This window comes from Lytechinus pictus, chromosome 5 (genome assembly GCF_037042905.1).
Source record: "Lytechinus pictus isolate F3 Inbred chromosome 5, Lp3.0, whole genome shotgun sequence".
Taxonomy (NCBI): Eukaryota; Metazoa; Echinodermata; class Echinoidea; order Temnopleuroida; family Toxopneustidae; genus Lytechinus; species Lytechinus pictus.
Window position 1 is genome coordinate 55,116,778 of NC_087249.1, and position 26,424 is coordinate 55,143,201.

The window sequence follows — 26,424 nt, forward strand, 5'->3', positions numbered from 1 at the left end:
GAGTCAAATGATAGTCAATAGTTTAAACTGGACAAAGTAATAGAAGCTTTTATTATTGTAAATTGAGTTAATTGATCACAACTTATGAATTGTTTTTACCAGGCAAGCTTTGTTATTAAAAAATCCCAACCAAACAATTGAGTACCAATCCAATTGAAAAAAAGAGGAAAGGTAATTTACACTCATTTGCAAAAAGTTGCTCTGCATTTAATTTCAACATGGCTTATTCCTTGCCCTGTATTTTATCAAATTTTACTCTTTCTTCTCATCAACAGGTATTGGTTAAACTAAAAAGGACAACTATGGATTGGGAAGGAATGTAAGTAGAACCATATCAAAATTACATTTAAGAATTCTACAATTTGTAAAGTCTTGTTGTGATGAATAGGATACATATGTGCATAAATCTAGGGATATATTGCAGGTTGTGTTGTGTTTCCTGATGGTTATGTGAAGAATACATGGATTCCAGATAATGAGGAGTATCCCCAAAGAAGAGGATATAGCAGACAGCATTAGGTCCCATCAGAGGGATTTGGTTGGTTTCTATAAATGTCTTACTTGAAATTGAAAACTGCAATTACTCTGCTCTATGAAATAAAATGTAAATGTTTTGTTACAGGATGAACAATTCAAGATCTTTGTTATGGTTTGAGTCCAATGCTTAATAGAGATTAACAGTGGATCCATTGAAGGTACATGTGCATGTAAATGCCAGTTGTAACCATCTCATACAAAAAAAAGGAATAGTGAGTGGATGACGTCATCAATCCCCTCATTTGTGTACCAACCAAGATGTGAATATAACTATCTTGTGAAATTATTAAAGCGAGAGTTTAAAATGTGATAACTTTCTCATTTTACATCGGATTTTGATGAAATTTTCAGTGTTATGGTTGTTGGATTTTTTTTATTCAATGAAACTTTTTGTTTGGGTGGACAGTTTGTCCTTAAACCTTTAATAATTTCAAAGACTAGTAATTGTTATGAAATGACTACGAGGACTTCATATATGTCATTTAGTTTTGAAAATTACCAAACCATGGCAACAAGTATGAAGGTAGATTGTTGTGGTATTCTTAATCCTTTCTTGATACTATACAGAAATGAGGCATTATGAGTAATGCATGGAAAGTTGGAAACTATGGTTTCAAATCAAGAAGTTTAAAGCAACCTTTGCATTTTCTTTATAGGCCTAAATTATTTGGTGCAATTGTTTGCATAGTTTTATGTTCTTGTTTAAACAGTGATTACTGCATGCATTGAAAGTTGTGTGCACGATGTTACTTTGCTGTTGTATTTGATTTGCATTTCTATGCCTCTTGTAGTCCTGTACATGTACATGTATGTTGTGGGTTGTCAGTCTCTCCATTCATTCACAAGAAAAACAAGTTTAACGAAGACCAAAGTGGAGGAAAGAAAGAACAAAACTAATGACAATCAGGAGGATACTGGAAGAAAAATGAGATAGGGTGCCAAATCTTATTTGATGGCCACTTTAAATTTTTCACTTTTAATTTAAAGTTACATTAAAGGAAATTACATGTATATAGTTTAAGATTTAAATATATCACATTCAATTGATTATTTCATTACCCTCAAATCCCACGATTCCTATGAAGTTCTATATTCTGACAAAATTTCAAAGTACCTGCTTACAACTACATCATGAAAGTAGATTTTACATTTCATCCTTCTTTATGTCTGAGCATGATGGAAAACACCCACGGCACAAATTTGGTATGAATCAATACCTTAGTCGCCCCATTGAAGTAAATGTATTATCTGCCCGGATCTTACATTTTTTTATTTTATAACTACACTGTATATGAAGATGGGCCTATATTGGGCTATGGGTGTTTTTCATCATGCTGTGATGTCAAAATAAGAAACTATTAAATGCTAAGGATAAATGATTGTAGGTTCAGCTGGAACTATTTTAATAATACATCCCCATGACTATTAACATTGCTGAAAAAAAGGAAATTGAGATTTAGATTGAGTCATTTTGGTCTGCAGTGAGCAGTGTACATGTAGATACCTGAATATGTGATACCAGCATAGAGCATTGCATATAATGAAAACAGCTATTGATGTGGACCTACTTTTGTGATAAACTTGTATATAACCTGCAATGCATGAACACCTTGTATTTTGTTTGTTCTTAATTCTTGAAATACAGGGATAGTATAGTCTGGATGTGGAGGCAGCATCATAACCCATTTTTAGAGGCAAGAACGATTATTGTATATATAATGTTTTATATGTGAGAAAGAGAGAGAAAATTTAAAGAGGGAGAAAGAAAGAGTGGGAGGGAAGGGGGATTACAAGAATATGACACGCTCCCCTACAAGAAGAAGCTGCACATTTTCATACTTAAATAATGACTATGGAGAGAGAGAGAGACAAGAGAGTTTTTGAGGAATGGGAATGATGGTTCTTGAGGATATGCATAAAAGGTGCAGATGAAAAAAGGGAAATGACATTAAATTTATCATTTTTTCTTTAGATCAAAGAATTCCACAGACCAAAGTAATATTTCAATTTTCATGAAAATTATCAATTCTGATCAAATCATCAGTTGTCTGAGAATATCCTTGCTTTTGATTGGTAGAGGGCAACTTTTCTCTTACTATTTAACAGTTAAACCATCAGAGAATGTAATTTGCCTGTGCTCTGACAAGCTTCATGAAAAATAGCCCAAATTAAAGCAAAATTATGCATTATTTGCTTTATTCTTGATGTTTGCTGTTTCTTGATATTCAACAACTACGTACATTAACACTTACAGTATGTCAAAAGATAGTGCATGCCCATATTTGAAAGTGACTTAAGTTCATTACATCTTTACAAATCAGTTTTAAATCATTAACATTCTCACAATTTCAACTACCGTATGTGAATAATAATTGAAATGTTAATCTGTTTCTCTTACAATGAAAGGGGTGTATTCTCAATTTTATCAAGCACCTACACGGAACTGCGTATGACTTGCTTCAGGAGAAGAACTACATCAATTCTGCTCAGTTTTCTGCCAGAGGGATCCAGCTCTACAATGTTTTGGATAAAGATGGATATCTAAGTGATTGTAGGAACAGGAATCGTCTCTATTGTTTACATGCAGAAGCTTGTATACGTTACGTAAGGAAATTTTTCTTTCCTTTACCTCTGTAAACCCTAAGCTAGCTGTAGTGCTGTACATATAAGTTTGTGTATCGTTGGTTGGCATTATATGTGAAACTTTAATGCTAAACTTACATAGACGGGAATAAAATCTCGACAGTAAAAATTGCAGGTCTTTTGAGAGTGTCATGACTTGCATACCAAAGAGAGTTCAGTCACAGGCCTAGGAAGAATGCATTCTATTCTATATTCATTTTTGTTTTGTGTGCATAGCAGAGCGAGACAATAGGTGCCGCTTTTCCGACTTTGGCAACGGTTGCGACGTCATCAACAATATTGAAATCCTAACCACGGTTAAGTTTTTGAAATGTCCTCATAAGTTAGAAAGTTAATAAAATTTACACATATTAGGGTAAATGGTGTATCACTGAAGATCCTGCCTGAGTTCACGCCACATGACGAAGGTCAAAGGTCACTTAGGGTCAACAAACTTTGGCCACGTTGGGGGTATTTGTGGAATTGTCATCATAACTTACAAATTTTATGGATCTAATTCATGAAACTTGGACATGAGAGCAATAAAGTATCCCTGAACATCCTGTGGGAGAATCAGGTCACATGATCATGGTCGAAGGTCATTTAGGGTCAACAAACTTTGGTAATGTTGGGTTACGTATCCAACTGTTATACATGTAACTTTAAAAGTTTATGGATCCAGTTCCTGAAACTTGGACATGAGAGCAACCATGTATCCCTGAATGTCCTGTGCATGTTTCAGGTCACATGACCAAGATCAACAGGCATTAAAGGTCAATGAACTTTGGCCATGTTGGGGTTATTTGTTGAATTGGCATCATAACTTAGAAAATTTATGGATCTTGTTCATGAAACGTCTAAGGGTAATCAAGTTTTGAATGATTGTTTTGCATACATCTTGAGTCATATGATCATGGTCAAAGGTCCTTTGTATCAATGGATAGTATTTTATTATCATATGAATGTTTTCTTTTGTGAATAATTATTCAATAGTTGTTTTCAAAGTCAGCATTGCTGCTATATCGAATCGCGCAATGCAGGTGAGACTGCCCGAGGTGTTCCACTTGTTTTTTTTTTCATATCTGTAATTTGACATGGACATGAAGCAAAAAGAGTCTGCTCGTGTTTCTTTTCCCAACATGTTGTTTATTTATAAATCTAAATGGTTTGTTTTATAGGCTGATCAAGATACCTGTGGACTGCAGTTTCTTGAGATAGCTCTTCAGAGCTTAATGAAAGGTATTTATGATTTTTCTCAATAATTGTTAGATTCAAAGCTTTTATTAAAGACCCAGACTGGACTTAAAATGAAATTGACAAAGCATATACCAATTAAAAAAGCTAAAGAACCCCCCCTAAACACGGTAGTGAAAGGTTTATGTATATTTGCCGCTTGACAGCTGAGTATTTTGCTTGAGGATAGCTCCAATAATCAGGTTATGAGAATAGGATTTATTGTGCTTTTCAACAGCCTCAAGACTGACATCATTCTGTGTTAGAAACGTTGTGATTCTATAGGTTTATACAACAAAACTGTTTTTTTTTTAAACCTAAAATTCAGATTACGTAGTTTATTTTCTTTGCTTCTAACACTTCATATTCCCGCATGATCATGTTGATGAAACCTAGTATGGCTTTGGATTAGTTTTTACAATGTTTTATTTCCCACTCTTTGGTACAACTTTCTATTTATATCTGCATTTAGATTATGTGTAACAGGTTTTCCAGACATAGCAATTTAGGCCAAATAAGAGCCAAACAAAGAAATCACATAAAACATAGTCAAGAGCTGCAGGTCTCCATCTAATCGAGCACTGAATAATTGTCAATGCCCTTTTCCTCTGCAAATTGAAGAAAAAAAAATCATTATAATCTGGAAGTCAAGAAAAGGATAAATCTTTTCTATGTACAAACCTATGTAATCACAACTCTCCTGAAACAGTATGATGTCGCATAATTAAGGTCAAAGAAGCTTGATAAAGCCAATCATCGAAACCCATGGAATTAAGTTTTTCTTAACCCTAAAAGGACTTGGCTATTTGAGATGTATTGATGGGGGGGGGGGGGGGTGCCATCATGGCCCCCTTGTGATCTCAGCTGCCGTTCGCGTGATCGCGCCAAAATTTGGCATGCACATTCTTACCAAATTAACTACAAGCCAGTATTAAAAAAAAATTGAAAATAATAATTTTTTACTTGTTATGAATAAGATATGCAAATTTACTTGTATTTGTGAAAATATTATTTGCATATTTAACACCAAATTTCAACTCAAATTTTTTTTTTTTCCAGATGTCATCTTTGTAATCCACAAAATAAATTGTAAAAGCAAATTTTTCCTAAGTATTTTGTTGTTTTAAGAGTTTCTTTTGTATTTCCTTGTTTTTTATTGTTTTTTCCAATTGAAATTATCACAGACAATTTAACAACTAAATTAAACCCTAAATTAATGAAGCAGAACAATTATTATGAAAAATAATCACCCTTTTATGAATTTCATCTCCCGTAGACTTTGTACACAAAGTATAAAAATGAGCAATTTTCGGCAATGACATTGTCTTGTAAAAAGTCATGTGGCATTGTGATGCTATACCTGTACATGTATGTCACGTCTCAAAATTTGCGCAAGACTTGAAAGAAAAAGGTTATAAATTTTGCGGCGCTATTTTTTGCATTTCGGAAATATCGCGCGAAGCATTGAGGGGGGGTCATCATGTCCCCCAGTCCTTCTAGGGTTAACCTTGATTGATCTTTACCGTACCTGAAAAATAGATGAAAGTCATGAAAAATTGAGTTACGTTATTTTGCCTGAAGGATAATGTTACTTTTCCCCCAAATGTGGAGATTTGTAAATTTTATTTCTGCACTGACAGTATTTGGAAACATAGTGATTCCTAGATTACCATAGCCCCCCCCCCAAAAAAAAAGTGTGAAAAAATAGAAATATGCAGACTGTCTTTCTTCTACATGTATATCATGGTCAAACTGTTTTCTTATTATTTCAACAGTTTCTGATGCCCTGGGTAATAAGAAAATCCTCCGACTCATTGCAAATTTGAAGATTGAATTGATGAAATACAGTGAATCTTCCACCAGTGTTTCGCTTGGCAAATTGAGGAGATACAATTCTGAGTTGCGCAATCTGGAAATAGACAGAATGGTAAATACGAAATATGGACTAGATCTAAATTACATTATGTACATGTATAAACCTCTGTTTGTTCATGTGATACATTTGTTTTTGTAAATACCAATTTATCTGCATGTAAATGAATGAATCTCTTACAGTGTACAATTATTCAGAATTTGCAGGAACCCGAGGATGTTTAACCAATTATAATTCATCTCTAGAGCCGGGGGGGGGGGGGGGGGGTGTTTCACCAAGGTTTAAGTGTGACTTTCAATAATCACACCAACTTCCCAGTTGCGTGCGGTACATGAATATAACGTGTTAACATATTGGTCAGGTCATGCTCAGGAGAAGCATGGTACTGTGTATTAATCAATTAGATTGAGTGTTAAATATACATTTATAACAAACAATTATCTACAAAAAATTACCCCAATTTAATTAATTCCTGATGTATTTGTATATATATTGCTTGACTGAGACTGATTACATATGTATTGCTTTGTTTTTTTTAAACTGGCAAAAGTAAAAGTAATCATAAATGATATTTGGTTGAAAACACAATTTGCATTATTTGACTTTAGTGCATGAAGTTACTTTTTGGAGCAATGTTTGGTTTGATATGCTCTTGAAAAATGTTGAGAGTAATTTCGGAACTGCATGCCCCGGGGCATCGCAAATTTGGTCTCAAAAGATGTGCAAGACTCAAAAGTAAAAAGTCAGTGAGCGGCGCGGTCAAAAAATTTAACATTTAGAATATCATAATCACAAGATTGGGGGGGGGGTCAAGTTGATCAGTTAACTTAGGGTTATTTTTGAAACACCCCTCTGGATTTCTTGCTACTGCCCACACTTGTGTACACTCTGTAAATTCAAGTGCATACACTAGTGGTGCTTCAAAATTTAAGGAATGAGCTTGAAATTCTTGAAGTTGGAAACAAATCATGCTGAGTCAAAATATTGTTGCTTGACTGAGACTGATTACATTCACAATTCTTCTTATTTAAAAAAATCTCATTCATGTTTATTATTGGAATAATGCCCCTGACGATTCCATAAATAAAATTAAATGATAAAGTAAAAAAGCAATGAGAAATTGTCAAAAAAATACAATACAAATTAATTTCAATTTCATATTTTGTCATATATTCAAATACATGTAAAGCCACTATAAAAAGTGTGTAGACCAAAAAGTTTTATATTAACACCTTTACATGTACTTCTTGCCTTGCTCTTTGATCAACCAAAAAAGCACAGCTTAGCGAGGGTTATCTTGGGTATCACTTGTAAAATTAAGTCCACCTCATCAAGAAATTGATTTGAACTATAACAAAACCATACAAGCGTACATGTACATGTAATATAGGGCAGGTCCAAGCTATTGTCTCCTCTAAAGCCAAAATTAAATCTGTCTAAATCTAACATATTGTATGTCAATTTAAAGCTTATACTCTGAAGTTTTTTGCCATAAATTTTTTTTCTTCTGAAAACGTAAAGTAAATGAATGCCAAGGTCATGATTCTAAGAAATCATTAATAAGTGTGACGTACGGGACATCATATTTTTTGATCTGCAGATAATGCAAATTATATATTTGTAAATATTTCTGTTGGGACTTGCTGTGCTAAGTTAATGCAAACATTTGAGAAAAAAAATGATTTTGAAAATTAATAAATTAAGTTTTAGTGGCCAACAGGCAGTGTCCCGTACGTCACAATTTAGCATGTGTTTTTTTAGATTCTAATTAAGGAAAAGTTGAACAGATTTCTTCACACTTTGGAGAGTTTTTGAAGTGAATTTACTGAATTTCATGTTTAATTATATCAGCTAATTAAGCTTTGTGACGTACGGGACAAATGTGTGACATATGGGACACACCATAATTTATACATAGGATTTCTATGTAATTCTATTAGGGTTATTTTTCAATTAGGAGCAAAGATAAAATTGAGATAAATGATATTATTACCTATACAAGGTATTTTAGCAGATAAATAAAAGTCATATTTCGCTCGCTACTTACAATCCGAGACCGACGAGGTAAACATTTGCCATGTTGCCCTCCCCGGGCTTTGCCCTTAGGAATCCTGTACAAAACAAAGGGCAATATTGGCCATATTTCTGCAAGTGCGCTTGCGCAGTAGGAGCCGATTTTGATCGCTAGTTTCAGTATTTGAGAAATCTGGCTGGAACCAGTTTGTGAACAAACGCATTGTAGATAATGAGCGGCGCAGCCAGTGCATACACAAACGTAACCTAAGCGCAAGATTTCTACGCGTTGAGTGTATGTGCACGCCATGCATGATGCGCGACTGCAATGTAACAATTACGTCACAATTGCTTATTAAGGGTTACTTCGCTAACCTGAAATCAGAAAGAGTGATGAGCAAACAGGCATGTAAATTGTTCCAAATCAGGGCGCGACAAACCCGCTTGCCCGCTTGCCCGGGGCAAGTGAAAATGACGTGCGGGCAAGCATTTTTCAAAGTCAATTGCCCGGTCGGGCAAGTGGTTGTTTTGAAAATGAAAAAGATAAATTGACTGTAAAGTTTAATAATTTTTTGATAAATTGCAATTATCGGCCAATTATCTCTCATACAATGTCATACCAGTAAAAAAACAGTGGAAACATGTCAAATCAGCGCCAATTTATCGCCAGCGGTCCCGTTCGATGGGGGCTGCCATCTTACTTTCTAAACTACACTGCGCATGCGCTACTAATCGACGAAGGAGCTAGCTGGGGAAACCCCTCTCTCGCCCTCTGAGCGCATGCTCTAATACATCGGCGCTACAGTACATGTACGGACGTACACGAGCGATCGCGAGCCAGTCGACTCTCGAGCTTAATCGCGCTGAATGCATGCAAGCTTCGGACTGACTCGGCCAGGACCAGGGTGACCAGACGTCCCGTATTTTACTCATTTTTTTATTTTTATTTTAAAAATATATTAAAAAAAACCACCAAATATCATTAGGATTTTTGTTATATGATTGGATTGTTTTTATTTGCTTGAAGTTTGAACTTTTTCCTCTTTCTTTCTCCTTCCTTCTTGCCCTTTTTTGTTACATATCTATTTTTATTTCCTGATCTTTTCTCTCTCTCTCTGTTCATTTTCTTTCTTTCCTTCTTTCTCTTATTTGCCTTCTTTATTACATATCCTTTTTTTATTTCCTTAATTCCTTCTCCCGTCCACTCGTTTTTATTTTCGTTCTTTCTCTCCTTCCATTATTATTATTTTTTTTTTCATTCTGGCCTCCCTTCATTCTTTCCTCCCTCTCTTTCTTTCATTATTTATTTCATTTTGTCCTTTTTCTTTTCCCTTATACTTTCTTTCCCTTTCTTCCTTCATTCCTTCCCTCCTTCCTTCCTTCCTGTTTTCTTCTGTCTTTGTTTCTTTCTTTCCAAGAATAAAGGAAACATTTTCTTTCCTTCATTCTTTCTTTCCTCCTCCACTTTTTCTTACTTTCTTTTTGTCTTTCTCTTCTTTATTTTGACTTTCACACATTTATTAATCTTCCCTTCTTTTCTTTTTTTGTTTCTTTCTATATTCAATTCAAAGAATGACAAACATTTTTATCTATTTTTATTCTCTCTCTCATCCTTTTATTAGAACTTATATTTTTTATTATTTCGTTCATTTTCCCCTTCATTTTTTCTTTCTTCTCAATTCATCTCTTTTCTTTCTCTCCTTCATTCTTTCGTTCACCCTCCCTTCCAATTCTGTATATTTTTTTCACAAGTCTAACACTGTGTAGCCTTCTTTCTTAATCTTTTTTTTTGTCGATTGTCCTGTATTTCATTTTGTGAAATCTGGTCACCCTGGCCAGGACTCGGCTTCAACTTCAAATCAAATAAACAATGAGTCGTCAGACTAAAATAGGCGACTTTTGTCGTCGTAATCGGCGACCAGAACAACTTGAACAAGAGTCAAGAAAAAGAAATGCCAAGGGCAGCGCCAGTAAATCAAGTTCAGCCAGGACAGAAAAGAATAATCAAGAGCAAAAGAATTTTTGAAAAAAAATTGGGCAAGCAGTTTTTTCGATCGGGCAAGCAAATTTTTTTATCACTTGCCCGACAGGGCAAGTGATGAATTTTTTTTTGTAGAGGCCTGCAAATAGTAGCTTGAATTACACATTGTACAGCCTTAGGTAATAATAACAATATTGATTGGCTCTTCTTTCGGGAAAATCAAATATGTCGCCCTTAAAAGAACCATATTGCCCTCGTCTAAAGACTCGGGCCAATATGATTCTGTTGCGGGTGACATATTTGATGTTCCCCTCAAGGCCAGTCAATATTATATAATTATTTCAGTGGTTGAATATTGGTAAAAGGCTGATAATAAAGTTATGATTTATAATAGATAACAAGGGTGCATATTAGCATACTTGTTAACATAGTCTTATGTTATTGATTAAATCTTTCATGATTATAAAGTCATAAAGTGTTTTGTTTCATCATATACTATTATAGAAATATACATCAATCACAATAATCCATGTAAAACTCAACTTACTTTGGTTTACATCAAGTTAATTATAAATTTTGATGAAATTTCACTTTCCCCATTTGTTTTACACATGGACAAATGTCCCGTACGTCACAGCGCAGATGTTTATATTTTGAGCTATTACATGATATTAACAATGAGTTTTATCATTTCATTCATGGCTAATGAAACTTGATAAGATACAAGATGAAAACATGATAATGAGAGATTTCCAGCTTATTCAAATTCACAGAGTTTTAATGACAAACTTTTTTTTTTTAAACAGCTTTTGTCTGGTCCCGTAAGTCACAGTGCATAGTAATTAAAATATTACATCGTTAATGGAATTGTAGATCACTAATTTTTTACTGAATAAAGAGGGCATACATGTAACTGGCCTTCCAAAATCCATAAAAAATTCTATGTTGTTCATTTATTTTGTATGTTATACAATTTTAAACGTCCCGTACGTCACAAGTCAAATAGCTTGGACCTGCTCTATACTAGAAATTTCATCAAATTTCATAAAAAAGAACAATATTATAAAGGGTAATAAGGTAATATTTCTCCACTTACGAGCTTTTTTTCAAGCTCATGTTGTGAGTCATGCCGGAAGCATGAGTATACATGTACATTACTCATGACGTGGCTCAAGCCAGAACTCATCATTATTGTGCAATACCATAGAATTTACAACAGTCATTGGGCAATATTCATATTAAAGGAAAAAGATAGATTCACAAAATGTGGAATTCCCCAGTAGTATTTGGAATTCCCCACTAAAACATTGAATGGTCAAACCCATGCAAAACCGAAGCACCTATGTATGGATTCTTTATAGTGACTACTGTGTAATGATCTCAGCTGCAAAGAGAACTCTCTTTTCCACAATTTATTTTCTTAACAGCAAAATGTTTTGGGTGAGTTCAGAATAACCTTATTTGAATGTAGTACAGCCATTCTCAATTACTTTTTTTGAAGCTCCACATTTCTTGTTTAGAATCTGTAATGCTCCACTATCCATTACGCCAACCAGCAAAGTATTGCGGAGGGGTCCAGAGGCCCCTGGTTGGGGTAGGGGGCAGAGCCCCCAGAAGTTTTGGAATATGAGGCCTTTTAAATTGCCCAGAGGGACTCTAATTAATATCTACAGAAGAAGTACAAATGCCAACAAACTACACAATATTTATTAGAAGAAAAATGATCAGTGACTTTTTCACAACATACCAATGATACTACTAGTTCAGACTGTTCTGCACCAGATCTATTGGCTGAAGCAAGTGGCGTAATGAGTAAAAAAAACTGAGGGGGCTAGATATGGCAGCTGAGGCAAAAATGTTGATTTTTTTTAATACAAAAATCTATATTTTGACATAATATTAAGAAAATAATACAGTATTCCACTCTTTCTCTTTCTTTTTCTTTTTCTTTCCTTTTTACCTTTTTTTTCTTGGCCGTGAAACACTTGGGGGCCCCCAATCCCCACCCCCATCTGTACGCCACTGGCTGAAGTTACATTCCCCGATTTTGCAAGGGTTGAAAATCATGCGTTGCACTGCACTAACGCCCCAAACTGCCCCTCTTTCTCTCTACAACTCACATGCAGTATCATTCATTCAGTTCGTGTTAAGCAAGAGTGCATGCAGGCAATCAGGGCAGGCAATACATCTGAGCATATTTCACTTTTACAAATATGTCCCAAATTCTTAATCTTTATATCATATTATTTGATGTTTTACTCTTAACCAAAACGTATACTCTGGAAATGCAAAATTACTCGCCGTAGAAATAGAAATCCTACAAACGGGGCTTTCAAATCACTTGTGTGGCACATTAACTTTGTACAGCATAGAATGAATTAAAAGGAGAACACCATCGATCCTCGAGAAAAGGGGTTATCGAGTGCTAAATTGGACAAAATTTGAAGAAATAAATGAGCAATTAAGTGTCAAGTAAAGAGTTATTGTTTTCTCTTTGAATTAAAATGATCACCAAATCCCTATTTCCAGCCCAGGTTACTGGTAGATACATTATTTTCCTCCCCAATTCTTTATTTTTACTTTCTTTCTTTTTTTATACCGCTCCCAAGCGCCACTCCGCAAGGCTCGGTGCGCCACGCGCGCCACCATTTGAGAATCCCTGATGTAGTAGAATAGTACCGCCTTCAGTATACAATCTATGGGCATATTTGCCACCATCTCAAATTGTATTAAATAAAGAATGAGTAACTTTTAGACCACTTATCTGAGCATTGTGAATTTGGTCTTGAGACTCAAAAGGAAAGTAGATGAGAATGATGTAATTTATTAAACCAGATACAACCCACGGTCTTATTTGTCCCCGAACCCAGATCTTGGCCATCAAGTGTTGATATGATATTCATTTTAGTTGGCATGCACATCACCCACAATGCATTGCTCAAAACAATTAATAACAATTTGAATTTGAGTTTTAGATTTAAGTGTTGCAAAGTTTTCATAAAAAAAAATCATGTGCTGTTTTATGTGTAGTATGAAAATTTGGTTATCAATTTTAAATGTACATGTATGTACATGTAGCTCTAAAATTGCTAAATAATGGCGGCATTTTTTATTAATACTTCTCAAAATTGTTTTTCTGTGTTTATCATTAAAAAAAAAATCATTGTATTAATGAACAACATGAAGTTAATTGTCTTTAATGAACAAAAGTAAAAGAATGATTTAATTTGAATCTTGTTTAGGAACAGAATTTGCAGTGGATTTTTTCCTGAAATCACACTTCCGAGAAATCTTGGTTCTGACATGCATTTTTTTTACATCGTGTTGCATAATTATGTGAACCCAGACGTAGTGAATTTGATCTTTAAATTTGCATGACTATTGGAAGAAAAAAAGTCATATGTTGCAGCCCAATGCTTTTCGCACTATAGCTTTATCACAAAAATATGGGGGGGGGGGGGAGGGGCTAAATAATTCCACCCAGGCTATTTACATACACATTGCAACATAATGACTATGATATACTTGTTGATTTTAGATTTCATCACACTTGCTCTATTTGTAAAGGTACCCATTGATGTATTAAGAATTGTACATGTTGGTTCGATCTCAAAATAGACTTTATGTGTGGATAATGCCTGGTCATTTAGTTCAAGCTGCAGTTTGTTTTTAATTTAATATTTTTATTAAGAATTCTTCATTGTAATAATTGAAAATATATGTGAATTTCTCATTAAAAAAAATTGTACTCAAAATTGTAGTATATGCTGTGAAATGGAGTAGAAATATAAATGGCGATCAATCCCTTTTTGATGTAATAATTTTTTCCTTCCGTTTAGAAATTTGTGGCCAGCTTCTTTGGTTTTAAAGAGCCAAGAGAACTTTTTGACATACTCTGGAGAATCCTTGAAACTTCTGAAGAGGGCGCCGTTTCATTAGTCCAACAACCTGGGAATAATGAAGTAGAGCCGGAATGGATTCCTATAGAGCATATACAGATTGCCCAGAGACAGTCTTCAAGTAAACCACATCATAGTGTAAGCATGAATCTTCATTTTCACCTCATGTGTCTAGCATCGATAGTAAAACTAATATTAGTCTGTTGGGGTGTTGCAAGAAACTAGCATTTAGTTGCAAATCTAGCACAAGTCCCAAACCAATTGTACATTTAAGTCTTGCAATTATAAGGAAGGCAAGTTGCATTCCATTCTATTATAAATCAAGCCCAAGCTTTGCAATTGGTTGCTAATTAAGGGTAACTTATGTTGGATTTTGGGATACCCGGTACTTGCAAAATTTGCAGTTGATACACATTCTACTGATTGTCCATAGACACGTGTACAAATTTTTAATGTTTTGAATTAGTTGTTTCCTTTATATATTGAAGGAAAGCCTTTCCAATCTCTGTAGGCCTTGACGTTTATCATATGTAGAGGTGTTGTTGCTCAGTTGATAAGTCTCCGGACTTTGGACCATAAGGTCTGCGGTTCAAACACCACCTTAGTACTCGCGTTTTTTGGCAAGGCATTTATCTACATTTGCCACTGTCACCCAGGTTAGTAAATGGGTACTCAGTCGCAAGGAATTCCTTGAATGCATAAGTGTCCGATCAGGATAGCTGTGCTAAAGCCGGGGCAAAACTATGCAGCGCTTTAATAGAAATGTTTGTATCATCAAGCGCTATATAAATGTTGCATATTATTATTCCAATCTTTTCACACGACTTCACTCAGTTTCCTATTAATGTCATGTATTAAAATTGTTTTTTTTCCAAATTCTGATCTCTGAAGTAAGTTTTAAGGACAGATACTGTACATGTATAAAAGAAATAAAATAGACTCTTTATGCACTGGCAAATATTTCTACATATATATATATGGACATGTACTTAATCCAGCTCAGAATTTGGTACTGGAAGAGCACCAAATTGCTTTCATTTCTTTCCTCCATACTATGAATATAATGCCAAATGAAATTCTTTTACATGTAGCTAGATTTTCAAAGTGCTTTTTAACAGCAAATAATACAAACAATATTTCTTTAAATTTAAAGTCCTCTTGTTTCTTTCTCTTCATGAGATGGCATATATGTTATCTTGGACATCACACTTGTATGACATTGATTAACAATGGGACCCATCGATTTGGCCACACAATAGAAGACTTCTAAAAATTATTTATGTGCCTTATTGTCAAAAGTTATGGTTGCAACACCCATTTCATAAAAAAATATATCAAATACACAATACACCTACATGTGTATGACAAACTTTGCAAATGTTTTAGTTTGATTTTTGTCACCTCAGCAAACTAAGTTTTATGTTAAATTTTGAGATTTATCCAATAACAAAATTTAATTCAGCATGCAACTTGTTTTAAATTTCATCCATTTAAGGTTTAAATTTCAACATGTAAAAATGTCAATAAGTACACATGCATGATGAAATATATTGGATAATCCCTGTTTAGTGACTTATTTTTCTTTGGTTCACTAGTTCTGAGAAAATCATACTGGGTCAGTTGAGAACCAGTGTGTTGGACCACTACCAACTCGGAACTAGCTCTTATGTATGCTTTTTTTTCTATTTCAGAAAAAGAAGAAGTCCCGCCGTGATGGGAAATCTAGACCAGGTCATGCCTCACCTGAGCCTGTTCCGCAGCCCTCTGGTAAAAACAAGCAAATTGTTACCAATCAGAAGGGTCAGAGGTCATCGGCATGTACTTCCAGGTCAGGGCGAACATCTGGTGAGAGATCCACTGTACTCTCCGGTGCAAGAAAGATTGATAGTCATGATGGACCAGCATCTACCAATGGCAATGAGGTGACATCACATAGAGCAGGATCATTTGGACCTTCTGGAGGAGGGGTTCATGGATCAAACCAACGTCCTTCTACCGCAGAAGATTGGATCAAGAGCTATAAACTCAGGCTCGCTTGTAAGAAATGTTTTACCAAGGCAGCCCGCAGCCATGGCTACAGCAGTTACAAGTGAGAATTATTAATGTGCACAGGAGTTTCAATGCATTTTGTAGAAAAATAAAAGAAGCTGAAAAAGTTCTCTGTCTGAAAGTAAGATAAAATAGGACGAGGAGTATTTAAGTTTGAACTCTTTGCCCGCTTTGTCGGCTAGAGTAACATACAGCGGACTGCCAACTTCATTTCATTCACTACACCAAGAGAGTGCAAGATGTCTATTGTACAAATTTATTTATTATCACTAGGGCTGTTATCGACAACGTCTTTATCACTAGTCTTCTCGATAATTGCTTGTTTTTTGCCACATAACAATATCGATAACCTTTCTCTTGTTGTCAATAATACCCGCTAATGTGTAGGGACACAGTGATTTTCCACGATTTCACAGAATTCACGGAAACAACCTTTTGAAAGTGGCTTTTCAAACGGAAAATTTATTTTAACTTAAACTGCACAGAACAGCAACAGAAATTACTCTAAAATCTCAACAAAATAGGCCTATTAATTACTTACTAGCCTTAAAACACAATCTCACCCCCACTTCGCTATAATCATGACAAATCTAACATCGTGACTGTACTGGACTCCATTCAATTAAATAAAAAACATCACAAGCTCGAGCTCAATTTTAGCGAAGTACCAACTGATGTAGAAGGCAGCACATGGCTGTGTGTTGCTGCTGTCTACGTTCGAAGATGTACAGCACGATATCAAAATGGCGGTTAGGCGAAGGACGTTGACTGCTCAGAACAATGTCCAAAAAGCCCCCAAATTATCGATAAAACTTCATCTAACCCTAAAATAATGCTAATAATGTGAGAGATGAGGATGTAATTATGCTAAATATGTTTTTGAAAAGATGTTATGTAATCATTTACATCCGATGAATGTGGATTTTAAAGCGTTCTTGGTACAGTGGCAGATACAAATTTTGACAAACGCGAGTATGTGACATCGCTATAATGCATAAAAAATGCGTATTGATTATGTTCTTTTGTCGATAGTCATCGATATCCGTAAGATACTTTTAGCAATATATCGATAGATAATTTATTAACGATAACAGCCCTAATTATCACATCTTTCAAGAGGATAAAACATTAATCAGCTTGCAGGATGTTTCACATAACACACATAGATGTTCTTTACATAATCATTTAATAGTTGTGAGTTGAATTAGCATAGACCATACAAAACCACTCTTAAAGGAGAATGAAACTCTTGGAGCAAGTTAGCTTTTGTGAAAGCAGAAAAATCAAAGAATAAGATCAACAAAACTTTGAGTAAAATAGGACTAGCAATAAAAGAGTTATGAGCATTTGAATGTCGAGATCACTAATGCTATGGAGATCCTCCCATTGGCAATGCGACCAAGATCTGTGATGTCACACACGTACAACTCTCCCATTTGGACACTGAAAATATACCCCAAAACACCTCTTTTTGCTCATTCTAATCATATGACAAACGATTCATCAATGATATAATGTTGTGAAACCTCTGTACTTGTCATCTCATAAAGAGAACACCTCACCTTGTGATAGACTCTATAAAAGTGAGAATATAAGTGAAATAAGTACTAAAGTAATGAGGGAGTTGTACGTGTGTGATATCACATATCTTGGTCGCATTGCCGTTGGGAGGATCTACATGGCACTAGTGATCTCAATATTCGAATGCTCATAACTTTCTTATTATTCATTCAATCTTCCTCAAACTTTCAACAATATGTTTCTTTGATTTTTCTCTTTGATATGGATTCAGCTGGTTTCAAGGGTTTCATTCTCCTTTAAGCCTTAAAAAGGACTGAGCTTTTTGAGATATATTGAGGATGGGGGGGGGGGGGGAGGCATGGTGGCCCCTCTTCTGATCTCGGCCACTGTTCTCCTGGTCACACCGAAATTTGGCATGCACGTTCTTCACAACATGAACTACAATGCAGTATACAAAAGTATCATAAAAATAATTATTTTGTTATTATAAATTGAATATGCAAATTCATTTATTGAAAACATTATTGCATATTTAACACCCAATTTCAATTCCGATTTTCATTTTTTATTCCAGATCTCATTTTTGTAATCTTATTAACTGTTTGCCTGCTACACACAGAATCACTCCTGTGCCACATTGATTTCAAAGTGCTACCTTAAGAGCCGTTTTGCATGGACTATGTTAGTTCAACTCACAATAGCTTTTAATTGGTTTATTGTGAAGAGAAGCTTTGTGTGTACACAGTACAATGTGATGCACACATTACTATCGTGTATACAGTGCTGATCACGTTAAACTTACCTACGCGTTCGAACGCGTATCGATAACGCGTTCAAATACCCGTTTGTATGTGTATGGGTAGACCGGCGCATTTCTGGTCTGGCGCCATCTGCGGCGGATTACCGCACATAGCGCCTATGCATTGCATACGTACTAGCGCTTCGTTGGCCAAAAGCTGTTGTTTTCGCGATCGCGGATTGTTGAATTCGCGATCGGAAGATGAACTAAACTCTTCCACAGCATTTCAAAGAAGTACAAATAGTACATAAAATGTACTTCTCAAACTCCCCAAGCTGATGTTTCTCTTGTACATAAAAATTTCCCTAATAAAACAGTTACAAATGTGTGGAAAAAAGTGGCTTAAATTTCACTTTTTTTGTACTTAAATATCTGAAAATTCATCATGTCAGAGTTTGATAGGCATACGTATGTTATAAGCAATCTTTGGAAGTTGTGTTTTGCTAGATTCCTTTTCATAAAGTTGGTAGGAGCGCCGGCGCGTTCACGCTCCTAAAAAATGAAGGTCTGATTTATCCATAGGGGCTGTACAGTATACATGTACAATGTACTGTACACTGCATATATCCATGCATTGACCACCATGACATAACAAGTCCTGTATATAAACTATAGTGAGGACTTTTAGAAATGTACGTCCACATAGTGGACTGGTACGAGATGACGTCATTTTTTGGCGTTCCATATGCCTCAGGTCCTCACACACGTCCATTATCAGAATCGAGAACCTCGCCACATCCATTTTGCGGTTCTCCTAAATCATAGTGGACGTGTACGTGAGTGAAGTCATTTTGACCGTTCAAGCCCAGCATGAAGATCAACCTTTCCCTTTTAAAACACAGTTTTCAGTGACTATTCACAAAATTAATGTAAGTTGTATGATGCATTATGTTTATCATATTTGGAATTGCTTTCTGACCTCCAAAATTTATATCGATATATATCCTAACTCGAGTAAAAAGGAATCAAAGCAAGTGAAAGGGCACGTGTGCACAAGTTGCACTTTCGCATCACCCGACCGGGTCGCCAGGCGATGGTACGCCAGATCTTCCGGGACGGGCAGCGTGTCATGACCCGCTGGTTATCGCGTTTTTTTACGTGGATGTACGTACATGTACACGTACAAGTCAAGTGAAATCTAAAGTATTCGCAATTGTAGTGAACAAGGGCAGACGACGACGTTGACTCAAACGATCAGATGACTGCTACGTCGTTCTCGTTCACTGCTCCTAAAACTCTCCAGTGTCATAGTAGTGAGCTCCTGATGTTAAGAATTAGATTGTGACTTGTGAATTTGATTGCTTGTTAGCTGATGTTAGTGATGTACATGATGTAACCCGATGATAAACATAAATTGCACATAAGCATCATGTACGTGTACGTACATGTACGTACATCACATTTTTAGCCATATCTTCTTCATTTGGAGGCTTGTTTTACCTGAAGGTCTAACCCTATGTTTATGGGGTCAGGTAAATACCATGGTATTGCTGATCAACAGTCAATCAGAATCAAGTATTCCATGCAAGTTACCATTGGATGACAAAGTTACCATAATAGCCGCAGTGTAAGTGCCATAATGTGGCCGGGGTTGACTATAATCCATTGTTAATGATATTTTCCTCTCTCCACCCCCTGAAAGAGCTTAATTGACAAAACATGTCTTCAATATCTGAGACAAAACATACAGTATCTTCAATTTTCAATAGCTCATTTCTATGACACTATAGTTTGTCAGGTGGTCCATGCATGGACATACATGTATGCAGTGCAGTATATGTACAATGTACAATACAATGTATACTGTACAGCCCCTATGGATGAATAACATTTTTTTATTTTATACTATATTTTTCGCAAATATCCGTAAAACCCAAAGTAGAGAAATAAGAGCAATATAGCTATATGGAACTACTTGCTATTGTGGAACTCTATCGTCCAATATCCAAGAACCACAAGACGATGAAACCTAATTTTTGGCTGAAAAAAAGGTCTAAAAATGTGTAAATTTATGTAAAATCACATTTCAACTCTACAAATAATGGTTTTTAAGTACCCATTTCAGGTAAAACAAATTGCCTGCCAAAAAAAAACATGAATAGACACCAAAACCAGAGAAAAGGACCACCAAATAAAGAAGTTTTGGCCAAAACTGTGATTTGGGGGGTTTTGGAAGCCATTTTGGATTTTGGCCCGGCACATTTTTTTCTTGGACCAGAGACAATTTTTTTTTGTCATTTCATGTTGAGATACATTACAAAGAAAAAATAAAAACTGTTGCCATATTAAAATGACAAAAAAAATATTTTTGACCCATGTACATGTATAGCCCACTCCTAACTTCATACACTCTTTGTGTATTGTGAATAGAATGTGACTTGAGTCAAACTTGGCACTCAGTCTGCTGTATATGACTCTAGTCGAACAATGCAGGCAAAGAGTTAATAGGTTTTCACAAGGAAAATTATGAAAGCCCAATATTTCCTAATGTATTTCCTTGTGTATAGAATTTCTTATGTATTACTTTGGGTTTTTTTTCAATGAAAATTATTACAGACCATACAGCAACTGAAAAGCAGACCAATAAGAATGAAAAATAATCATGCTTTCATGAATTTCATCTCCCATTGACTTTGTACACAAAGTATAAAAATGAGCCATTTTGGGCATGACATTGTCTCGTAAAAAGTCACATGGTGTCGCAGTGTTATACCCGTACAGTATGTCACGAATTTGGACTCAAAAGTTGCACAATACTTCCAAGAAAAAAGTTATAAAATTTTGCGGCGCTATCTTTCTGCATTCCGGAATAATCATTCAACGTGGGGGGGGGGGGAGATGGCCCTAGTCCTTTTGTGTTACTGAGAATTCCTACAAGTTTTGGGCTAGGCTTATCAATTTTTCCTAGTTAGAAACATAGCTACACGTACATGTAATTAGCCAATTTGGGAAATGTACATGTACATGTAGACAGGGTGTAAAGTTAATCATTAAAATTCATCAAATCGTATTTTGAAACTATAGTATATTATCAAACACATTTGGAGTAATGTTTTTTATGTATATTTGATTTATTATTGGTAACTAAAATAGAATCTATATAACTTAAGGCAAGCGTATTAGAGATGTAACCCAGTGAAAATGGTTATTTCCACTCAGAGAATTCCAACCTGAAGAAGCACATCTTTGAAGAGATGATACTGCATACTTGGAAATTGGATTGTGGTATGAGTGGATTCATTTTGATAATCCTGTAATTTTAAATGACATGTGGTTTGAGATTTTGGGTTTCATTATCCTTAAATGGTCGGTCCCAGATGTAAATAATCATATCTGATTGATACATGTGTGAAAAAGCTCATTCCACCACATTTTTTGTCTCCCCTGCATAGCAGAGTGAGACTATAGGCGCCGTTTTTCGACGGTGGCGGCGGTGTCAACATTGAAATCTTAACTAAGGTTAAGTTTTTGAAATGTCATAACTTAAAAAGCATACGGACCTAGTTCATTAAACTTGTATAAAAAGGGTAATAAAATATTACTGAACGTCCTTCTCGAGTTTCAGGTCACATGACCAAGGTCAAAGGTCTCTTAGGGTAAAAAACTTTGGCCATGTTGGAGGTATTTGTGGAATAAGCCAGTTCGTAGTTCTACTCTGCTCATGATCAGAAGATTGTGCGCATGATCAGAAGAAGGTCATTGGTACTAAAGTGACATGATGGTTTAAAATTTAATGAGATAAGTACCAACTTTGATGTCTTGATTATTCATATATTCTTTTGAATTATGTTTTCATTTACGTCCACAAAAAACAACAATGCGTCCACGGACGACTGGTATTTCAGTTTGCCAATTACATTGTACAAAATGCTCTAATATGCATTCAAAGTAGAAATGCAGCAAATACCTTCATAGAGGGTTCATTGGTGTGCTGTTCTAGTCGCCTGGTCTATTCAATTTCTTCATCCTGCTATGTAAGGCATGCTTACGTAATATTTTGCTTTGAAATCTGCCTATCACAATGAAAGAAATGAAAGGTCATTTGACCAAAATTGTCCATGAAGTACATGTAACTACAAACTGGTCTATTGTCATCATAACTTCAAAATGTTATGGATGTAGTTCATGAAACTTAGACATAAGAGCAATTAAGTATTTCTGAACATCCTATGCAAGTTTCAATTCACATGACCAAGGTCAAAGGTAATTTAGGGTCAACAAACTTTGATAATGGGTAATACCGCATAGGGTCAAAGGTCACCTAGGGATCAAAAGGTCACTTGATATGAGGTCATGCCCATCCTTTTTCTCAAGTTGTCAACTTGTTCTCATTTATTTATATGTGCATCATTTTTTTTATACTCGGTACAAATTATCTTTGTGTATTACCACATGTGTGCTCCTGAGGATGATAAGGTCATCTAGGGGTCAAAAGGTCAAGTTTTTATTCAAATTGCTCTCATTTCTTTATTTCTGCATCAATTGTGTTTACACTTGGTACAATGATCGTTGCATAACCTGTGTGTTATTGAGGATGATTGGGTCAAAGGTCTTCTGGGGGTCAAAAGGTCATGTTTTTGTTCAAATTGCTCTCATTTCTTTATTTCTGCATCAGTTGTGTTTAATACTTTTGGTACAAATGATCCTTGGGTATTACCACTTGTGTGTTTATGATGATGGGTCATACATGTAGGTCATCTAGGGATCAAAAGGTCACATGATATGAGGTCATGTCCATCCTTTTTTCAAGTTTTTGTTTAACTTGCTCATTTCTTTATATCTGCATCAATTGTGTTTATAGTACAAATGATCTTTGTGTATTGCCACATGTGTGTTCTTGAGGATGATAAGGTCAAAACGTCATAATAGGGGACAAAAGATCATATTGCATAATTTATTAATCGCGACATCAGGTGAGACTCGTGGTTCATGAACCACTTTATTTTTTAATAGTACTACGTGTATTTGTGATACGAATTAAAAAACAACAATTTCATACATAAAATGCAGGAATTAATTGGTGATTTTTTAATAAAATTCTCATGGTTGTATCTCTGTTACAGGCTGAATACAAATCCAACCCATTTTTCAAAGTGCACACGAGACTACTTACTGTGTCAGTTGGCTAGGAAATGTGAGGATGGTCAACCAGCTATGTATGGTATCATACGCTCCTGTTCCAGTGATGCCAAATCCAACCTCTGTGAAGACTTCCTGAATGGGGATCCATGCAAGGTAATATATTTGACCTAAAGGTCAAGTCCACCTCAGAAGAATGTTGATTTGAATCAATAAAACAAAATTAGACAAGTATAATGCTTAAAAATTTAATCAAACGCGGATGTAAAACAAGAAAGTTATAACATTTTAAAGTTTAGCTTTAATATTTTTCACAAAATAGTTATGTATGCACAATTCTGTCACATGCAAATGAGAGAATCAATGATGTCCCTCACTATTTCTTTTTTGTTGTTTGAATTATACAGTATTTCAGTTTTTACATATTTGACACTACATGTAAGTACCAACTTTACTTTATACATGTAACCATAAAATTTTAAACAATGGTAATTCCACATGTTCAGGGCAAAATAAAACTTTGTTTCACAGGACAATGAGGAGAAAATTAGAATATTTCATATAGATAAAACGCACCAGGCGCGCTCTGGGATAGCAAATTGTGGTGTTGTTGTCTAATATGCATGTTTTTTTTTATTTTTTCAATCATACATGTAACATTCACTTCCGGGAAATAATGGCGACCGGCATTGGCTTGTTAAAGTGCGATATTCACATGAGTACATGTTTCCAACATCCAGGAACAGTGGGCAAATAATTGTTAGTCCACTTTTTATAAAACCCCTTATTTCTCAACTGTGATGTTAAGAAATGGCAACTATAACATTTTGGATCCGAGATCTGGTCATTTAGGTGAGAAAATTTATGTTTTTGTTGTTGGAGATTTTGCTCATATTGTTGGGTGATTTTATGAGTGCTGTTATTGGTAAGAAAATTATGTCGATATATCGCTAAAATATTCTACCGTAATCGATAACTATTGACAAAAGAACATAATCAATACGCATTTTTTATGCATTTATAGCGGTGTCACATACTCGCGTTTGTCAAAATTTGTATCTGCCACTGTACCAAGAACGCTTTAAAATCCGCGTTCATCGGATGTAAAAGATTACATAACATCTTTTAACATATTTAGCATAAATACATCCTCACCTTTCACGTTATTAGCATTATTTTATGGTTGGATGAAGTTTTATCGATAATTTTGGGGCTTTTTGGATTTCGTTCTGAGCAGTCAACGAATTTCGCCTATCTGCCATTTTCAAATCGTGCTGTACATCTTCAAACATAGAGGGCAGCAACACAAGACCATGTGCTGCCTTCTACGTCAGTTTGTACTTCGCTAAAGTGAGCTTGCGCTTGTGATGTTTTCGATTCGATCGAATGGAGTCAAGTGCAGTCACGATGTTTGGATTGTCATGATTATAGCGAAGTGGGGGTGAGATCCTGTTTTGTGGCTAGTAAGCATTCGTAGGCCTATTTTGTTGATATTTTGGAGTAATATTTGTTGCTGTTCTGTGTAGTTTGAGGAAAAGTACTTTTTCCGTGATTTTCCGTTTGAAAAGCCACTTTCAAAAGGCCGTTTCCGTGAATTCTGTGAAATCGCAGAAAATCACTGTGTTTCTACATAATAGCGGGTATTATCAACAATGAAAGAAAGGTTATCGATATAACAAGCGATTATCGACAAGACTAGCGATAAAGAGGTATATCGATAACAGCACTAGATTTTTTAGGGTGGTGAACATGTATAGTGTGTTGTTGTATTACCAAGTATGCTGTACATGCTGTACACTGGCTCAAGGCCACACACCGGAGCAGCTACTCTAGAGCAAGAAAATTATGACATTTTAAAATTTCACATAGCAGTTATATGCACCATGGACCTATTAGAGATGGATGTTTAAAGGGGAATCCAGCCTTGCTCATAAAATGTGTTGGAATGGAGAAAAATAAATAAGACAGAATGGTGAAAGTTTAAAAGAAATCAGACAAGCAATAAGAAAGTTATAGCTGTTTTAAAATTTAGATCCCTAAGACTATGTAGATTTCAAATTGGCAACTGGGTAAGTAAATTATGACAAGGGGTAAGGACAACTTTCCCATAGGCCATGTACTTAATTATCAGGAATCTTTGGTTTTCTCCTAAGTACATGTACCTATTCCCCTGGAGCAGTAATCTAAATATAACCCAGGTAGTATACTGTTTGATGTCCTCATGAAAGAAAAATATAATTTGAAACAAAACTTTTGAATAAAATGACATTTTAGCCATTCCATGTATTGGAGTACATGGAAGAGTAGTCCTTGCCTTACATCACTTGCCAATTTGAAGTCTCCATGTGTATAGTGATTACCAATATTGACAACTTTTAAAAATTGATAACTTTCTTATTATTTGTCCCATATTGTTAAAACTTTCACCTATTAACTTGTCTGGATTTTCTTTTTCCTCTAGAAACAAGTTTTTATTTGGGTTGGATTCCCCTTTAACACAGATCAGTTTCAGTTTCAGTTTTATTTTTTCTCATTTCCAACAAAACAGTATACAAAATCCATCATAAATACATTTATAACAATTGAAATGTATAAAGAAACATGTAACACAATATATATATTTATCTAAATTATACATTTGTAACTTAATATGGATCATGAACATGATGAAATATTTGTGGCTGAAAATAACATGCTGGAAATGGAGAGATCCACTGTGAAGCCGTGCTTGTAAATCGTGGACCCCTCAAAACAAATTATTCATTAATATTAAATTACATTATTAAAATAATGATAGTGGCCAAAAGAGGGGAAGAAA

At 35.1% G+C, this 26,424-nt stretch overlaps 1 protein-coding gene across 1 annotated transcript in view; it reads left to right on the top strand.

Annotated features, from left to right (window-relative positions):
• Positions 1–278: 278 nt before the first annotated feature.
• LOC129261070 (3'-5' exoribonuclease HELZ2-like) overlaps positions 279–26,424 on the top strand; it is a 102,895-nt gene continuing 76,749 nt past the window's right edge. The window contains exons 1-8 of the mRNA XM_064099269.1: positions 279–319; positions 2,183–2,231; positions 2,944–3,141; positions 4,338–4,398; positions 6,168–6,319; positions 14,099–14,296; positions 15,850–16,247; positions 23,591–23,762. Coding sequence (XP_063955339.1) covers positions 303–319; positions 2,183–2,231; positions 2,944–3,141; positions 4,338–4,398; positions 6,168–6,319; positions 14,099–14,296; positions 15,850–16,247; positions 23,591–23,762 — 1,245 coding nt within the window. The 5' untranslated portion in view covers positions 279–302. The remainder of the gene's footprint in view (positions 320–2,182; positions 2,232–2,943; positions 3,142–4,337; positions 4,399–6,167; positions 6,320–14,098; positions 14,297–15,849; positions 16,248–23,590; positions 23,763–26,424) is intronic.